The following is a 16,861-nucleotide window of genomic DNA, read 5'->3' as shown; positions in this document are numbered from 1 at the left end:
AACTATTGGTATTCAACTCAAACCCATCACAAGCTAGTTGAATGTGTAGTTTAGAGATGAATGTTGAAAGCTTTCAAACCGACTAATTCTACATAAACACTTTGACCTAAAATGGAAATAGATCCAGAAGTCCACGCGACCGGAGAAAGAAAAGTAAGTTTTAAATAGAAAAGTAAGTTTTAAATAGAAAAGTAAGTTTTAAATAGAAAAGTAAGTTTTAAATAGAAAAGTAAGTTTTAAATAGAAATGTAAGTTTTAAATAGAAAAGTAAGTTTTAAATAGAAAAGTAAGTTTTAAACTCATCCCTGAGGAGCTGAACTAGATCCTCGTTCCATATCAGGAATATGCTTCTGCTAGGACAAATGTGTACAAATACTCCTTCTTCCCTAGTGCTATTAGAGCATTGAATGGGTTGCCTGAGCTAGCCAGGAAAACCAGTGACTTGGTAGAATTTAAGTCATTGGTTAATATGCATGATTAGATGCATGACGCGTAGGACGTAATCATCTTCTTTTTTGAAGTAACGTCTGTGTGATAAGATAAGATCTCGAAGCTCATTACCTGACTAAGTCTAGACTAGGTCTAAATCTAGATTTTGGTATAAATAGATTACTAAATAAATTGATAAAGTTTAGACTCTTAGATGTAAAGTTTACATTTTCTACTAACTGATAGATATATCTTTAAAAAAATACTATAAACATTCATATTATATGTGATCCTGCCGGACCAAGTTAAACAAAGGACGTTTGGGCCACGAGTCCTTCATCAGCTACAAACAAACAAAAAAAAGACAAACTTTTAATGGGTCCTTCAAGGCCCGTGAGCCGTATTTGCCCGATGAAGTGTTGCATAATGCGAGAATCATGTGACCTTGAAAACAAACTTTGGATAATACAATCTGTACATATCGGGTATATTGGTACATGTCGGGTATATTGGTACATGTCGGGTATATTGGTACATGTCGGGTATATTGGTACATGTCGGGTATATTTGTACATGTCGGGTATATTGGTACATGTCGGGTATATTGGTACATGTCGGGTATATTGTTACATGTCGGGTATATTTGTACACGTCGGGTATATTGGTACATGTCGTGTATATTGGTACATGTCGGGTATATTGGTACATGTCGGGTATATTGGTACACGTCGGGTATATTGCTACACGTCGGGTATATTCGTACACGTCGGGTATATTTGTACATGTCGGGTATATTGGTACACGTCGGGTATATTGTTACATGTCGGGTATATTGGTACATGTCGGGTATATTGGTACACGTCGGGTATATTGTTACATGTCGGGTATATTTGTACATGTCGGGTATATTTGTACACGTCGGGTATATTTGTACATGTCGGGTATATTGGTACACGTCGGGTATATTGTTACATGTCGGGTATATTGGTACATGTCGGGTATATTGGTACACGTCGGGTATATTTGTACATGTCGGGTATATTTCTACATGTCGGGTATATTTGTACATGTCGGGTATATTGGTACATGTCGGGTATATTGATACACGTCGGGTATATTGGTACACGTCGGGTATATTGGTACATGTCTGGTATATTTGTACATGTCGGGTATATTGGTACACGTCGGGTATATTGGTACATGTCGGGTATATTGGTACACGTCGGGTATATTGGTACATGTCGGGTATATTTGTACATGTCGACTATATTTGTACATGTCAGGTATATTGGTACATGTCGGGTACATTGGTACATGTCGGGTATATTTGTACATGTCGGGTATATTGGTACATGTCGGGTATATTGGTACATGTCGGGTATATTGGTACATGTCGGGTATATTTGTACACGTCGGGTATATTTGTACATGTCGGGTATATTGGTACACGTCGGGTATATTGGTACATGTCGGGTATATTGGTACATGTCGGGTATATTGTTACTTGAGGCTTAAGTTCGAATCCCTACTCGCGCTGAGTTGTTTTCGCTGATCGCCTCGAAGACATATTCTTCCTGCTACATGCCCTACACATGCCGTCTGTTCATGAGCGTAGCTAGGAATTTGGTGGCCCGGGGGGCATGACCTCTTTGGGGTCTCCTGCATTTTGCGTAATATTTATCATTTAATGTAAAAAAAAAAAACGCTAACTTGGGGGCCCCCCTCAATGGGGACCCCGGGGAGTTTCAAATTCTCCCTTCTCCTCCCCTCCCCACCCTAGCTACGCCACTGCTTCTGATTGAGAATGATCCTCACCGAGCGTTAAAAGTCTTGGTCAAGAAGTTTTCTCTGGACGAATGAGTATGTTTTTTCTCTTAATAATGCAAGGGTTGTTTCCCTTGTTGAAACAGCAATTTAGACATCAAAGTTTCATTAATTCTATTAGAGGAGTTTTTTGACTCCATGGCCGCCATCAGCGATCCAGATACTGTCTAGATTATAACTTTCCAGAACCGGCCTTTGAGTGGGCTACAAATGTCATTCAATATAAGATCGGTGACATAAATGTCACAACAGACACACTGGGCGCCGAGGTTATTTGCGTTACTCCATAGGGCGCTTGGAGGCGCGACATTTAATTAGGTAAAATATTCTCAGAATTTATAGCTTCTCTTATTTCTCTGTCTACCGTTTATCTATAAATAAATCTTGATCGGTCAAGGGAGAGCACTCTGATACATTTTCGGAAGAAATCTTTATTCATAGAACGGAGCTGTCAGTTTTGTTATGCACATCTTTACATCAATCCAAAAAAAACTATGTTCACCAAAATATCTCTTTACGCGCCCCTTCACACCTAATTACGTCATTGACTTTGCTAGAGTGTGTTTTTTTTTTAATGTCCACCACCCACAAGACAATATTTACTACTTGATAATTTGTAATATTAATTTGATAACACTCTCCCACGGGGATAATATTTTTATATTTTCTTATACAAATTATCACATAAGTCTGCTAATGAGATGGTCTGATGCCTGGTTGTCTGGTATGGGTCTCAGAATGTCGTGACAATGTCTCTATTTTGAACGCTGACCGCTGCAAATTATCACATAAGTCTGCTAATGAGATGGTCTGATGCCTGGTTGTCTGGTATGGGTCTCAGAATGTCGTGACAATGTCTCTATTTTGAACGCTGACCGCTGCAAATTATCACATAAGTCTGCTAATGAGATGGCCAAATGCCTGGTTGTCTGGTATGGGTCTCAGAATGTCGTGACAATGTCTCTATTTTGAACGCTGACCGCTGCAAATTATCACATAAGTCTGCTAATGAGATGGCCAGATGCCTGGTTGTCTGGTATGGGACTCAGAGTGTCGTCACAATGTCTCAAGTTTGACCGCTGACCGCTGCAAATTATCACATAAGTCTGCTAATGAGATGGCCAGATGCCTGGTTGTCTGGTATGGGTCTCAGAAAGTCGTCATAATGTCTCAAGTTCGGACGCTGATGACTGCCGTCTTCTGCTGTCCTGCAGAGCTGAGTTTCTTAAACTGTGTTCCGCAGAACTACTGGAATAATTAATTAGTAGACCACCTCTGAGTCCGCCCAGCTCTAATGGGTACCTGACATTAGTTGGGGAAAATTAAAGTCGGTTGGTCGTTGTGCTGGCCACATGACACCCTTGTTAACCGTAGGCCAAATAAACAGATGGCCTTTACATCATCTGCCCTATAGACCACAAGGTCTTAAAGGGGAATTTCTTCTTTTTACTTTTAGACCACCACGTGAATTGATCTCTCTAAAAAAACTTAGCAAAGTGTTGCGCTAAATACTTAGAATGTGCGAAGTGTTTCGCTAAAGAAAAAGTTTCGAAAACAATGATTCAGAAGGTTCGGGCAAGGTTCCTTATAATTTTAGTTGAAGTAATGTCCTAAACTTAGAATCAGTTGGGGAAACAAAGACCCAGAGACTCTCTGGGGGACTGGAATAAAATGCTAAACAAATATTAGACTAAATTACTAACTAGCTGGTTAATTTTTTGTTTTATTGATTCATGTGTAGTCATCGACAATGAATAATTGTGCAAAGTTTCAACTTGATCTGAGATTTGGACGTGGAAGAAATAACTTGTGATTTGTAACAGGGTGAGCTAATATGGGCGTTGTAAAAAGCGCCCAGTCTGATTACACCCTCATGACTAATTTAATTTAATTTAATGTTTTGATAATCTTAATTATAAGAAGTATAACTCTAATGAAGTGTAGTTCTTGTGATCTTCCCCTAATAACTTATATCGATATATTTATCCACGACCCCCCTCTTTCTCTCTCCTTTAAAGACGTAATTGTTATATATTTAGACCTAACAAGCAATCTTCAAAAAAAAACTGGGTCAAAGGTTATAACCTCATGGCGGCTGTTAAGAAAGAATTACAATCTCTTTTATTTTCAACGAGCGAAATGAACTTTCTACTGCTACATGCAAACATCACGTGACAGTTTCTATTTTTAGAGCACGGGTTATCACATGATTAGCGAAACAGGTGCTCGCCCATTTATTTTTTTAATTAGTTATTAGATGCATGAGAATCAAAACAGTTGAGTCAGGTAGAAAGCAGGTATAAAATATACTTCACTAAATGAGGTAATAGATTTGTGTGTAGGAATAAAATATCTATCTATCTATCTATCTATCTATCTATCTATCTATCTATCTATCTATCTATCTATCTATCTATCTATCTATCTATCTATCTATCTATCTGCCTATCTATCTATCTATCTATCTATCTATCTATCTGCCTATCTATCTATCTATCTATCTATCTGCCTATCTATCTATCTATCTATCTATCTATCTATCTATCTATCTATCTATCTATCTGCCTATCTATCTATCTATCTATCTATCTATCTATCTATCTATCTATCTATCTATCTATCTATCTATCTATCTATCTATCTATCTATCTATCTAACTATCTATCTATCTATCTGCCTATCTATCTATCTATCTATCTATCTATCTATCTATCTATCTATCTATCTATCTATCTATCTATCTATCTATCTATCTATCTATTTATTTATCTTTTTATCTATCTATCTATATATATATATATGTCTGTCTTTCTGTATTGTCTGTTTTATATGTGGCTGAGTGGTTAAGCGCTTGGCTTCTGAACCTTGTGTCATGGGTTTGAATCTCGATTAAGACTGGTATTTTGAATTTTGGGATTTTTTCAAACAACTTTTTTTTTTAAGTGATCACGACAACATTCATACAGATACCCCTCCTTCGCCCCCCACCCCCTTCCATTTTTTTATCTGGTCCAAAGAAGTGATTCGATCATAAAAATCAGGATTTTGTTATTTTACCATCACAAAAGAGATACAAGACACCGATGGTAAAGACAAACAGACACAAACACTCTTTTGTTCCCCTGCCAATCAAATCATTAAATAAGAACATTCTTATATAAACTTTTCACATGTAAATTATGAGTGAGTCTGGTGTGAATGTACACTTTGTTTTTTTTTTCTAGTTACAAGGTTTTGTTTGGTGTAATGCTTGTATGACAAATTTCCATACGGACAATAAAGATTATTATTATTATTATTATTATTATCATCATCATCATTATTATTATTATAAATGATTGTTTTATAATATTGTAAGATGTTTTCCGTTCTTGTACACACCGACCGAACTCTTTGCGTCAAAACGGCGGCCTGTAAACGCCGCGTGTCATCAGACTGCACTGGTCTCATAAGTCATTCGTCCGATAACACACTGGGGTCTAAACACTCGTGGCCTCATCGTATCTAACAGGACTCGTGAATGACCAATAGTCGTGTTATAGTGACACCATTAGAAATGACCTCGTTCGGTTCGCTGAGAAAGTGTACACACACAGACTGCTAACGTCTTCCTCATTGGCCTCAAGGGAGCTAATCAATCCGAGACAAATGTCAAGATTTAGTTCCCTGTACTGCAGCGAGGGGGGCACCGTGACCGCAAGGGCAGCTGGGTCGTTCGTACTAAGGTCATTCCGTTGTGTAATTAAAGGGGAAACAATTTTTGCTAAGTATTTACAAAGTCTGTTTTCATTAACTGCATGACGAAATACTTTAACGCCTCCCCCCCAACAAGAATAACCACTTTGTCCTGCTCCCTTACAGAAATACACATACACACGCATTCAGACACACACACACACACACGCTCACAACGGCATAAGTTATGGGGAAATAAAGTTGAAAGTTGAGTGGACAATAAACTGGGCTAACTGATGTAGAAAACATTGCAAGGAAAAGTCGAATGAATTTATGTGTATTTGCTATCTTGTGTTTGTTAGGTTTTTTTTTAATAAATATATATATATTTTTTTTTGTTGGGTAACTTGTCTAAGGGTTCAAACCCTGACCGCTCCCATCCCCCCGTCGTCCTGCTGCAGGTTTGGACTAGGAAGTAAACTATCTTCAACTCTGAAGGAACATCCGAAACATGTCAAACATTTTACATTTTTACTTTATTAATTTTTATTGCACCTGCCTGATGTAATGGAAATTCTTACTTATTAGTTGAATGAATTTATGTTTGTTTTGTTTTGTTTGTTAGTTTTTTTTAAATATATATTTTTTTTGTTGGGTAACTTGTCTAGGGCAATTACTTTATTAATTTTATTGCACATGCCTGGTGTAATGGAAATTCTTACTTATTAGCTTTCGTAAGGAAATTTTTTTATTAGACCAACACGTTCGTTAAACTGTAAGATCATATTTCCGGTGCCACTGTTACTGTTGCCTTTTCCTAAATATGTTTTGTTGGTTGTTGACCTTGTAGGGATACCATAATCTAAACCACCAGTGTTTCCCAAACTTTGTTCCGCGGAACCCCTAGTGATTTGAGAAGCCTGAATAGATGTTCGACGGAATACTGGGATGATTCACTAGTAGGCCACCACTTGAATTAGTCTATCTTAAAAATTTGCAAAGTGTCCCGGTAAATACTCAAAATGTGCGAAGTGTTCCGTTAAGGAACAAGTTTTGGGAAACACTGGTCACCACATTGTATGTCATCTCAAAGGTAACATCTTTAAATGTTAACATTTTGTTTACCGTTTGTACATGTCGAGAGAGAGAAAGACCAAGACCTTTTCTCTCTCTTACTCGTTCTCTTTTCATGTTCTCACTCTCTTTCTTCATTTTCTCTTCCTGTCTCCTTCTTTCTCTCTCTATTCCTTCCTTTCTTTTCCCTTTTATCTCTTTCGCTATTTCTCTCTTTATTTCTTCCTGTCACTTAATGTCTGTTTTTTTTTCTCTATTCTTCTCACACTCTCTTCCTTTCTTTCTCTTTCTTCTTTTTGTTTTATTTCTTTCACCTTCTTTTCCTTTTTCTATTCCTTATTTTTAAAACTTACTTTTTTTTCTCTTTTTACTCCTTTCTCTCTTTTATATTCTACCGCTTTCTCAGTCTCGTTTTATTTCTTACACTTTCTCTCTCTCTCTTTCTATTTCTGTCTTACTTTCTCTCGCTCTCTCTTGTCTTTTTCCCCTTTCTCTCTTCCTTTTTCTTTTAATTTCTCTCTTCCTTTCTCTCTTCCTTTCTCTCTTCCTTCCTCTCTTCCTTCCTCTCTTCCTTTCTCTCTTCCTTTCTCTCTTCCTTCCTCTCTTCCTTTCTCTCCTCCTTCCTCTCTTCCTTTCTCTCCTCCTTCCTCTCCTCCTTCCTCTCTTCCTTCCTCTCTTCCTTCCTCTCTTCCTTCCTCTCTTCCTTTCTCTGCCTCCGTATTTCTTCTTTTCTCTCTCTCCCTATTTCTTCTTTTCTTACTATAATTTATCTTTCCTGCGTTTCTTCTTCATTTCTTTCTTGATTTTCTCTTTATCCATCGCTCTCTCTCTCAATAATCCAGTTCCAGTTCTCTCTATTGTTTCTTAGCCTTTCTTACTTTCTCTTAATCTTCTAAAGCTAACTTGGATTACTTCCAATCTCTTTGAACCTGTATTTACTGAGCTTAATCGAGGTCAATCGTCATTCGTCATACACGACTTAAACACTGATCCGTGACGTCTCAACCTGTGGGCAGTGGAGACCAATAGCTCTTTGCCACGTCTTAGGTTTTGTACATGGCAGCGAGCTATTTGTCTAAACTGCCCACAGGTTGAGACGTCACAGGTCAGTGTTGAGGCCTTCTGTAACGCTTGGGCAGGGCTTAATCTACCGCGCATTCGCTATGACAGAATGTATGCAAAACTATATTAGAGTTGATGATTTTCTAAGATATATCTGAGTTGTAACTTAAATCTAAAGTGCGCATGCGCCAAATGTTACAAGTGTTTGGCTCCTAGGATCTATTAACGTCATCACAATTAACTATCATCAAGTTGTATTTTTTTTTTAATTCAAAGCTGATTTGAATCAGCCAATCAGACACAAGGTATTAATATCTCAATACTACCTCTCTTATGACTTCTGACTTTCGGCTCCCCCAATGAAAGGGGTCCAGAAGTACAAACCATTCCCCAGGGACATCGTTCCACGAGTGTTGTGGCAGCGCGTGCAGCGTTTCTCCGGGAACCCTACACCGTAGTGCTAATAGACCAGTGTTGGCCCAGTTCTCATTCACATGAACTCAAGGGTGTTGACTTAAGGGAAACATCGGGTGTGAATGACGTATAAAGAGGTTGGGTTGGGTTGGGGGGGGGGGTGAAGAAGGGTCAGCGCATAAAGTGCAAAGTGAAAGCCAAAACGAAGAAACACAAATTCCGCAGGAAGCGAAGTCAAAAGTTTATTAAATAGAGAATTCTTTTTTTTTTCAAAGGGAAACATATTTATAGCTTTTATATAGCGCTACTTTCATGCTTATAGCATGCTGAGAGCGCTTTGGTCCAATCTCATTTGTGGACCAGTAGGGGAAAAGGGGGTATCTAGGAGTTGGTTTTCCGTGCTGCCTTTAGGCGCTCAGTAAACACAACTCTGCCCGAGTAGGGGGCCAAGCCAATCCAAGATCAAGCGCACTTGGCCTCTCGACCACGCTTCCCACAAAAACAAAATGCGTGTGTATTATTCTTAAAAATTCTAGAGATTTGAAACATAGAACCTCGATTTGATTGTAATATTTAAAAAAAGAGCCTCGCTTTGGTTGTAATATTTCCAACAAAGAACCTCGATTTGATTGTAATATTTCAAAAAAGAGCCTCGCTTTGGTTGTAATAGTTCCAACATAGAACCTCGATTTGATTGTAATATTTAAAGCAGAGCCTCGCTTTGGTTGCAATATTTCTAACATAGAACCTCGATTTGATTGTAATATTTAAAAAAAGAGCCTCACTTTGGTTGCAATATTTCCAACATAGAACTTCGATTTGATTGTAATATTTAAAAAAAGAGCCTCGCTTTGGTTGTAATATTTCCAACATAGAACTTCGATTTGATTGTAATATTTAAAAAAAGAGCCTCGCTTTGGTTGTAATATTTCCAACATAGAACTTCGATTTGATTGTAATATTTAAAAAAAGAGCCTCGCTTTGGTTGTAATATTTCAAACGTAGAACCTCGATTTGATTGTAATATTTAAAAATAGAGCCTCGCTTTGGTTGTAACATTTCCAACATAGAACCTCGATTTGATTGTAATATTTAAAAAAAGAGCCTCGCTTTGGTTGTAATATTTTCAACATAGAACCTCGATTTGATTGTAATATTTAAAAAAAGAGCCTCGCTTTGGTTGCAATATTTCCAACATAGAACTTCGATTTGATTGTAATATTTAAAAAAAGAGCCTCGCTTTGGTTGTAATATTTCAAACATAGAACTTCGATTTGATTGTAATATTTAAAAAAAGAGCCTCGCTTTGGTTGTAATATTTCCAACATAGAACCTCGATTTGATTGTAATATTTAAAAAAAGAGCCTCGCTTTGGTTGTAATATTTCCAACATAGAACCTCGATTTGATTGTAATATTTAAAAAAAGAGCCTCGCTTTGGTTGCAATATTTCCAACATAGAACCTCGATTTGATTGTAATATTTAAAAAAAGAGCCTCGCTTTGGTTGTAATATTTCAAACATTGAGCCTCGATTTGCTTACAACCTTTAAAACAAAGCCTGCGGGACACACTTAAGAAACCAAAAGAAAAGCCCTTATTTAAGACTTGCGCAGAAGACGGAAAGAAAACTTAAATAGACCGCCGGTGGACAAAGGCTTTGTTTGCACGAGATGCGCAGGAATATGCAGGTAGCACACTGCACTCTTCCATAATCTTCGAAATCGAGGACATTGCCATGATTATTTAAGTATATTTATTACTAGACAGATATTACCCGCTGCCCGCGGGTCTTAACTTGCGCATTGCTGTTATGGTCACTGATATAGTGCATTAGAAACAATTAAAGAAAATAATAATGTTATAAGTAAAGCGAATGCATGTATTCATGAATAAAAAAAATATTATGAATGGAGCTAAAAATAGCTAATTGACCTGAATTCAATTTTTTATGAAAACATTGGCGAACGAATGTAGATCTATGTAAAAATGCTTTAGAAAAACAAATTTGAATGTTAATTTAATTAAAATATGAAATGAACGGACTATAATTAATAAGTTCATGTGTTTAATTATAAAACTATCTTTGCGAAGAGAAGCTCTATCATCTTAGAGTTGAAATAGAGTTTTAGACCTAGGAATAGCGAGAAGTGTAACATTTCGCGTAATGTATAATGAAAGAATGTTTGTCAGGAATTCTAAATTCTCAGATATAAAGATGCTTTTAAAACACAAATTTGATGGTTAATTTAAAAAAATAATGAAATCAATAGACTATATGTTGTATTTCCATGTGTCAAAGTTAAAAACTATCTGCGCAAAGTGTAGTTTCTAAAATTAGATCTAGATCTAGATCCTTTCGATCTTTTCATGTAAATATGGTAAACATAGCCTAGATCGATGAAGTTATAATGCTTTCATAGAGTTGAAAACTTTTTTTTGAGGATCTTAAGTTTGTTTTAGGGCTACATTATATACACTACGGTCTAAGTTAGTACCCAAGGATAATTTCTGTCAAGTTTTATCAAAATTGGTCAAATGGTTTGGATTTCTATTTGGCACATACATACATACATGTATACATACGCCTTACTTTCTTCTTTATAATATAGATTATATATTTTTTTTTAATTTTTAACAGCCAATCAATATTTCCTATTTCTGATCACATGATTCATCATAGACAAGTGTCAAAGTAACGCCTGTTGACAGCCTTTTCCCCATAGCCAAGCGAGCCATGGGATATTGGTAGGCATAGCGCCGCACCAAAAACTTTAATGCCCAGGTTGTCAAGCGATTATTTATTTATGGAAAATTATCCATAGATATAATAAATGTAATTTATGTATTACATCTAAAAGTTGTTTTTTTTCCTTGTTTAAGACTTGAAATACTTCATTTATTTTTAACTATTACAGGGGGAGGATTGCATATTTACGTTTCATACTTACGAAAACATATTTAACTCCCTTTGTCGATTATTGCTTCCATTCCAATCAAATTAAAGCTAGTTGGAGGATGTTGATTCTATTACACCTATACGCCATTTGTTTCGGTCAAAAGCTAATGTCCTGGGAACATGGCTCATGTTTTTAGCCTATTTGCTATGTCCGTTTAATGTCACCACGTCATTCGTATGTAGCAGAGCTAAAAGCGCTAACTGCTGTCGACGAAGCATAGGTTGGTTAGCTAATTGTCGTATGAGCCATTTTTAGTGAGCCAAATCTACGGCTGTTTGTGAACGATTTCTATGAACCATTTGTCTGTGAACCAATTTTCTGGTGAACTGTTTGTCTGGTTAACCATTTGTCTGTGAATGATTTGTCTAATCACCACTTGTATGTGAACCCTTAGTCTGATGAACTATTGGTCTGATGAACTATTGGTCTGATGAACCATTGGTCTGATGAACCATTTGAGTGATGAACCATTGGATTGATGAACCATTGGTCTGATGAACCATTGGTCTGATGAACCATTCATTGGTCTGATGAACCATTAGTCTGATGAGCCATTGGTCTGATGAACCATTGGTCTGATGAACCATTAATCTACTATTTGTCTGTGAAACTGTTGTTGTCTCTATGACTGTTGTTTTGGTGGTTTCTGATGTTGTTTTACTTTTATTGCATTTGCCTCTAGGTTTACGAGCCTGAAAGCCACTGGTATACCTTGAACCACACCAGCCACAATGACGACAAGGTGAGACTACTTATATATATGGCAATTCTATCTATTCGTTTCATTATGAATTTTTTTTTTTTTTTGTACTAAAACAGGTGTGTGAAATATGTTTATTTTGTTTCGTTTCAGTTCTACGAGAATTTCACTATTTATCATAATGCGTAAGTTAAAAGTTGGATGACTGTGCCTGTATGTATGTGTTTGCGTAAGTGTGCGTGTGCTAGGCGTATGTGGTGAGTCAGGGCATTGAGCTTTATATAGAAAGTATAGAGATATATGATTCAGCAGAGTTTAGGCTTGTTTCAAGTGTATATGATTCAGCAGAGTTTAGGCTTGATTCAAGTATATATGATTTAGCAGAGTTTAGGCTTGATTCAAGTATATTTCAATAACTCTGAAAGGATACTAACTAACTTATACCTTGAGGTCACAATCCAACACAATCAAATAGAATCTCCTTTCCTACTGACTTGACCAATGAAGTCCAATCTTCAATTTTGAAAAGCCTTGGGAAGATTGGGTCTGTTGCAGAATTATTCCGATTTGATTCGCAGTAATTTTTTTAACCTTTTTTTTTTTTTTAATTTTTTTTTTTTCTCAACCATCCATTTATTCATTTAAAGACTTTTTTTGTGTAGAAACTGAAAGCTAATAGAATGGAAACAACTTCCTGTTTACACGTCTCTGGAACCTTGACCCATATCCCGTGTAACAGTGATGCATGATAGTATCTAGATAAATCGAATAAACGCATGCATTTGGCGTCGCACAATTCGTGCTATTTCTAGCCTAATGTGTTTCGTGTGTCTTGTAGCACGGGCATCATGGAGGTCACCACCCTAGCTACCAGCGCCCTCTTTGTGGCCGGCGTTTTCTTCAACATCACTGCCATTGGGGTTTTCGGGTGCAGCCCTTTCAACCGGATGTCCTTCACGATATACATGAAGATTATCTGCTGCTTCAACATTGCCGTACTATTCCTGGGGATGATCCAGCACCATTCCTTCATCCTTGACCTACAACCAGACGCCGACACGTAAGTGATTTGATCCCTCCCTCGGTGCCGTGGAAAAACGCTCACTTCCGCTTCCGGTGTCGTTACTTAGTAAATCTAGACATGCATTGTATTCCCTAGATTTAGAACCCGCTTTGGATATCAATAAGAAAAAGCTGAAAGTAAGGCGTATGCCTGTCTTTCTGTCTGTCTGTACGTATGTATGGGTGTATGTGTATGTGGGAAGCGTGGTAGAGAGGCCACTTGGTTGAACTTGGCTTGGCTTGGCTACTTAGAAGGGGGCTCGAGGTTCGACACCCGACTCGGCCCGCTGGTCCACAAATGAGATTGGACCAAAAAGCGCTCTGAGCATGCTATAAGCATGAAAGTAGCGCTATACAAAAGCTATAATAATAATAATATGTTTCGAAAAAAATAACCCGTTTGACCAAACTTGATAAAACTTGCCCAAAATGTTCCTTAGATCATGGCGAAGACCATAGTGTATGTTTAATGTCTCTCCCAGAAACGGAGAGCCCCAACTAATAGCCAGATGTATCTCATGGTATCTCCATTAAAGAACGAAACTTTTTTACGAATCGGGTGAAAAAATGTTTTCATAGTTGTTTATATTTGATATCAATGTGTTTATACTAGCCGGATAAGACCCGCGGCCTGCGGGCCTTAGTTTGGGTATTACTAAAATTACTGGATTGAATTTAGATCTATGTCAAACATGGAAAATGTTCCCTTCACGTTTAGGGATGCGGCCATCTTCCATTCTGCAGACGTGTCCAACCCATCGCAGTTGGGACTGCATCAGGATTGTGTGGCTGCTTTGCAGACCTGCTCTTCAAAGATCAATAAACATAAGTGGCTGAGTGGTATAGCGTTTTGGTTTCCTAACAGAAGGTCCTGCGTTCGATTCTCTGTGAAAAACTTGGATTTGACTTTCTGGGTCTAAGTTTACCCAGCTCTAATTGACATTAGTTGGGGAAAAGTAAAGGCGGTTGGTCATTGTGCTGGCCACATGACACCCTCCTTAAACAGTGGCTATAGAAACAGATAGAAACAGATGACCTTTACATTATCTTCCCCATAGCTGTCCTCTTTGTTTGTACTCCTTTCTGTACTCCTTTTAATGTCATTGTGTTCTACTTTCTGTCCTGTCCTTCTGTCTGTCTTCTTTTCTGTCATTGTGTTCTACTTTCTGTCCTGTCCTTCTGTCTGTCTACCTTTCTGTCATTGTGTTCTACTTTCTGTCCTGTCCGTCTGTCTGTCTGTCTACCTTTCTGTCTTCCTTTCTGATAACCAGTAGCCTCCACCCAGACGTAGGACAAATCCCTAACAATAAGAGGGGACACATGACACAACATCTCGGCGTGGCAAGGGTAATGTGTCCTATCGCTTGATTGCTTTGATTTAAATTCTGATTAATTGACTTGAAAGTTAATGAATGAAATTGATTTTCATACATGGCTAAACACCTATAAATTGCAAGCTTTTTAGTCTATCCGATGTACATAATAAAGCTGGGCATCACATGACCTAAATTTTGCGGATGTGCCAAAAAACCAAAAATATCAAACGTTAAATATCAAAATAAAGCTAATGTTGAGAAACTATGATTTTTTTTAAAGACTTCCTTATCGTTAGTTATGCAAATTTTAACACTGCAGAATCACGTGTTTTAAAGTCTTCTGTTTTAACTATTCAGTTGGCAATTCTGAGGTTCGATTTAGCGTCCTTTATAGTCCGAATCCGCCAATAGTTGCAGAGCTTTATGCAACTCGTGTGCACTATAAAAAGAAGATTGAAAGAGTTTCTGTGGATTTGTTTTGCAGAGGCGAAAGAAAGAAGTTATGCGTTCAAATCTTATGGTTCATTTTGGTGCTAGAGCACTCCAGAGCATTTAGCATCGCCTTGGTGATCTATAACAGAATCAAGTAAGTGGACAGCACTTTGTAGTGGTCATTTTGGTGCTAGAGCACTCCAGAGCATTTAGCATCGCCTTGGTGATCTATAACAGAATCAAGTAAGTGGACAGCACTTTGTAGTGGTCATTTTGGTGCTAGAGCACTCCAGAGCATTTAGCATCGCCTTGGTGATCTATAACAGAATCAAGTAAGTGGACAGCACTTTGTAGTGGTCATTTTGCGTCCATCATTCATACAAGAATGATGTAAGTTGATATTTTGCTTTCAAAACAACAAGAATAAAGTAAATTGATAATGTATTTTGAGTCGATGTTACGGCCGAAATCCGAAAAGTTGTCAATTTCCGAAGTGGTCAGTCGTTTTTTTGAAGAGGCCTTGTCATGTAGCCAACACCCGATGTACTCGAATTTAAAAGAGTTTATTTTTACTTGGGGGCGCGGTGACTGAGTGGTTAGGCGCTTGGCTTTTGAACCTGGGGTCCTGGGTTCGAATCTCGGTGAAGACACGGATTTGAATTTCAGGATTTTAAGTCCCCCCCCCCCGAGTCCACCCAACTCTAATGGATATTCTGACTAAAGTAAAGTTCCCCTTTCAGACCTTGTGGTCTATATGGCAGATGATGTTAAGGTCATCTGTTTCTGTGGCCTACGGTTAACAAGGGTGTCATGTGGCCAGCACAACTACCAACTTTACTTTTCCCTAACTAATGTCAGGTACCCATTAAAGCTGGGTGGACTCAGAGGCGCCCGAAGATCCCGAAATTAAAAATCCCAGTCTTCACCACGATTCGAACCCCGGTCCCCGGTTCAGAAGCCAAGTGCTTTACCGCTCAGCCACCGCGCCTCCGGATATCTAACTAGTTGGGGAATTTGTAAAAAAAAAAGTTTTGTTTGTAAAATGTTTTAATGTTTCGAATGTTCCTTTAGAGTTGAAGATAATTTACTTCCTCGTCCAAACCCCCCGCAGGCCGACGGGGATGGGAGCGGGCAGGGTTTGAACCCAGAACCATCGGTAAGTGCAAATGACAGTCCAGTGCGCAAACCGCACGACCAGGCTGCCGTCCGATAAAAGGCGGTTGGTCGTTATGTTGGCCACATGGGTATCTGGAAATTTAGGCACCGTATATTTAGGCACCGGATATTTAGGCACCCGGAAATTTAAAACTACTTTCAAAATTAAGGTCGCTAATTAAAGAGTGCCTAATTTTCCTGTGCCTAATTTTCCGCCTTGTCAAAAAGTGCCTAATTATCCGGTGCCTAAATTTCCGGGTGCCTAATTATCCTGGTGCCTAAATTTCCGGGTGCCTAAATATCCTAAATTCGGCCACATGGCGCCCTGCTCGTTAACGTTGGCCTCGCCAATGGGCCACATGTAACATGTATTTATAGTTATAAAGTAGGTGGATGATGATTTGGTTACTGCTATAGAAACTAGCATGACTAATAAACATGTCAAACCTTTGATCTGTGTCAGGGCTCAGCGTACGCCTGACGCGCACAACAAAAGCCTGATTGCCTTGCGGATACCCGTGCTGACCAACGCCACAATGATGCTGTTGTGTACGGTCCCAGTGTCCAGCTATGTGGAAGAGTACATCGATGCTACCAGCTTCTATAACCGTTCTGAGTAGGTCACACCCTTTCACCTGTCTGGTCATTTGTCACAGATTTACTTTAACTTGTCAAGTGTCAATTATCACCTGTCTAATGTCACTTGGCACATTTCTAGTGTTGATTGTCGACTGTCTAATGCAGTGATTCCCAAAGTGGT

General features: G+C 38.2%; 1 protein-coding gene across 2 annotated transcripts in view; it reads left to right on the top strand.

The window, feature by feature from the left end:
* Positions 1-16,861, top strand: part of LOC106053012 (uncharacterized) — a 32,381-nt gene continuing 15,520 nt past the window's right edge. For both annotated transcript variants that reach the window (XM_056036845.1, XM_056036844.1), the window contains exons 1-6: positions 1-153; positions 12,119-12,178; positions 12,290-12,321; positions 12,975-13,196; positions 14,999-15,100; positions 16,565-16,717. In XM_056036845.1, coding sequence (XP_055892820.1) covers positions 112-153; positions 12,119-12,178; positions 12,290-12,321; positions 12,975-13,196; positions 14,999-15,100; positions 16,565-16,717 — 611 coding nt within the window. In that variant the 5' untranslated portion in view covers positions 1-111. The remainder of the gene's footprint in view (positions 154-12,118; positions 12,179-12,289; positions 12,322-12,974; positions 13,197-14,998; positions 15,101-16,564; positions 16,718-16,861) is intronic.

The sequence above is a fragment of the Biomphalaria glabrata genome, chromosome 7 (assembly GCF_947242115.1).
Source record: "Biomphalaria glabrata chromosome 7, xgBioGlab47.1, whole genome shotgun sequence".
Classification (NCBI taxonomy): domain Eukaryota; kingdom Metazoa; phylum Mollusca; class Gastropoda; family Planorbidae; genus Biomphalaria; species Biomphalaria glabrata.
Note: the sequence above shows the minus strand (reverse complement) of the source record. Positions and strands in the feature narration are given on the sequence as shown.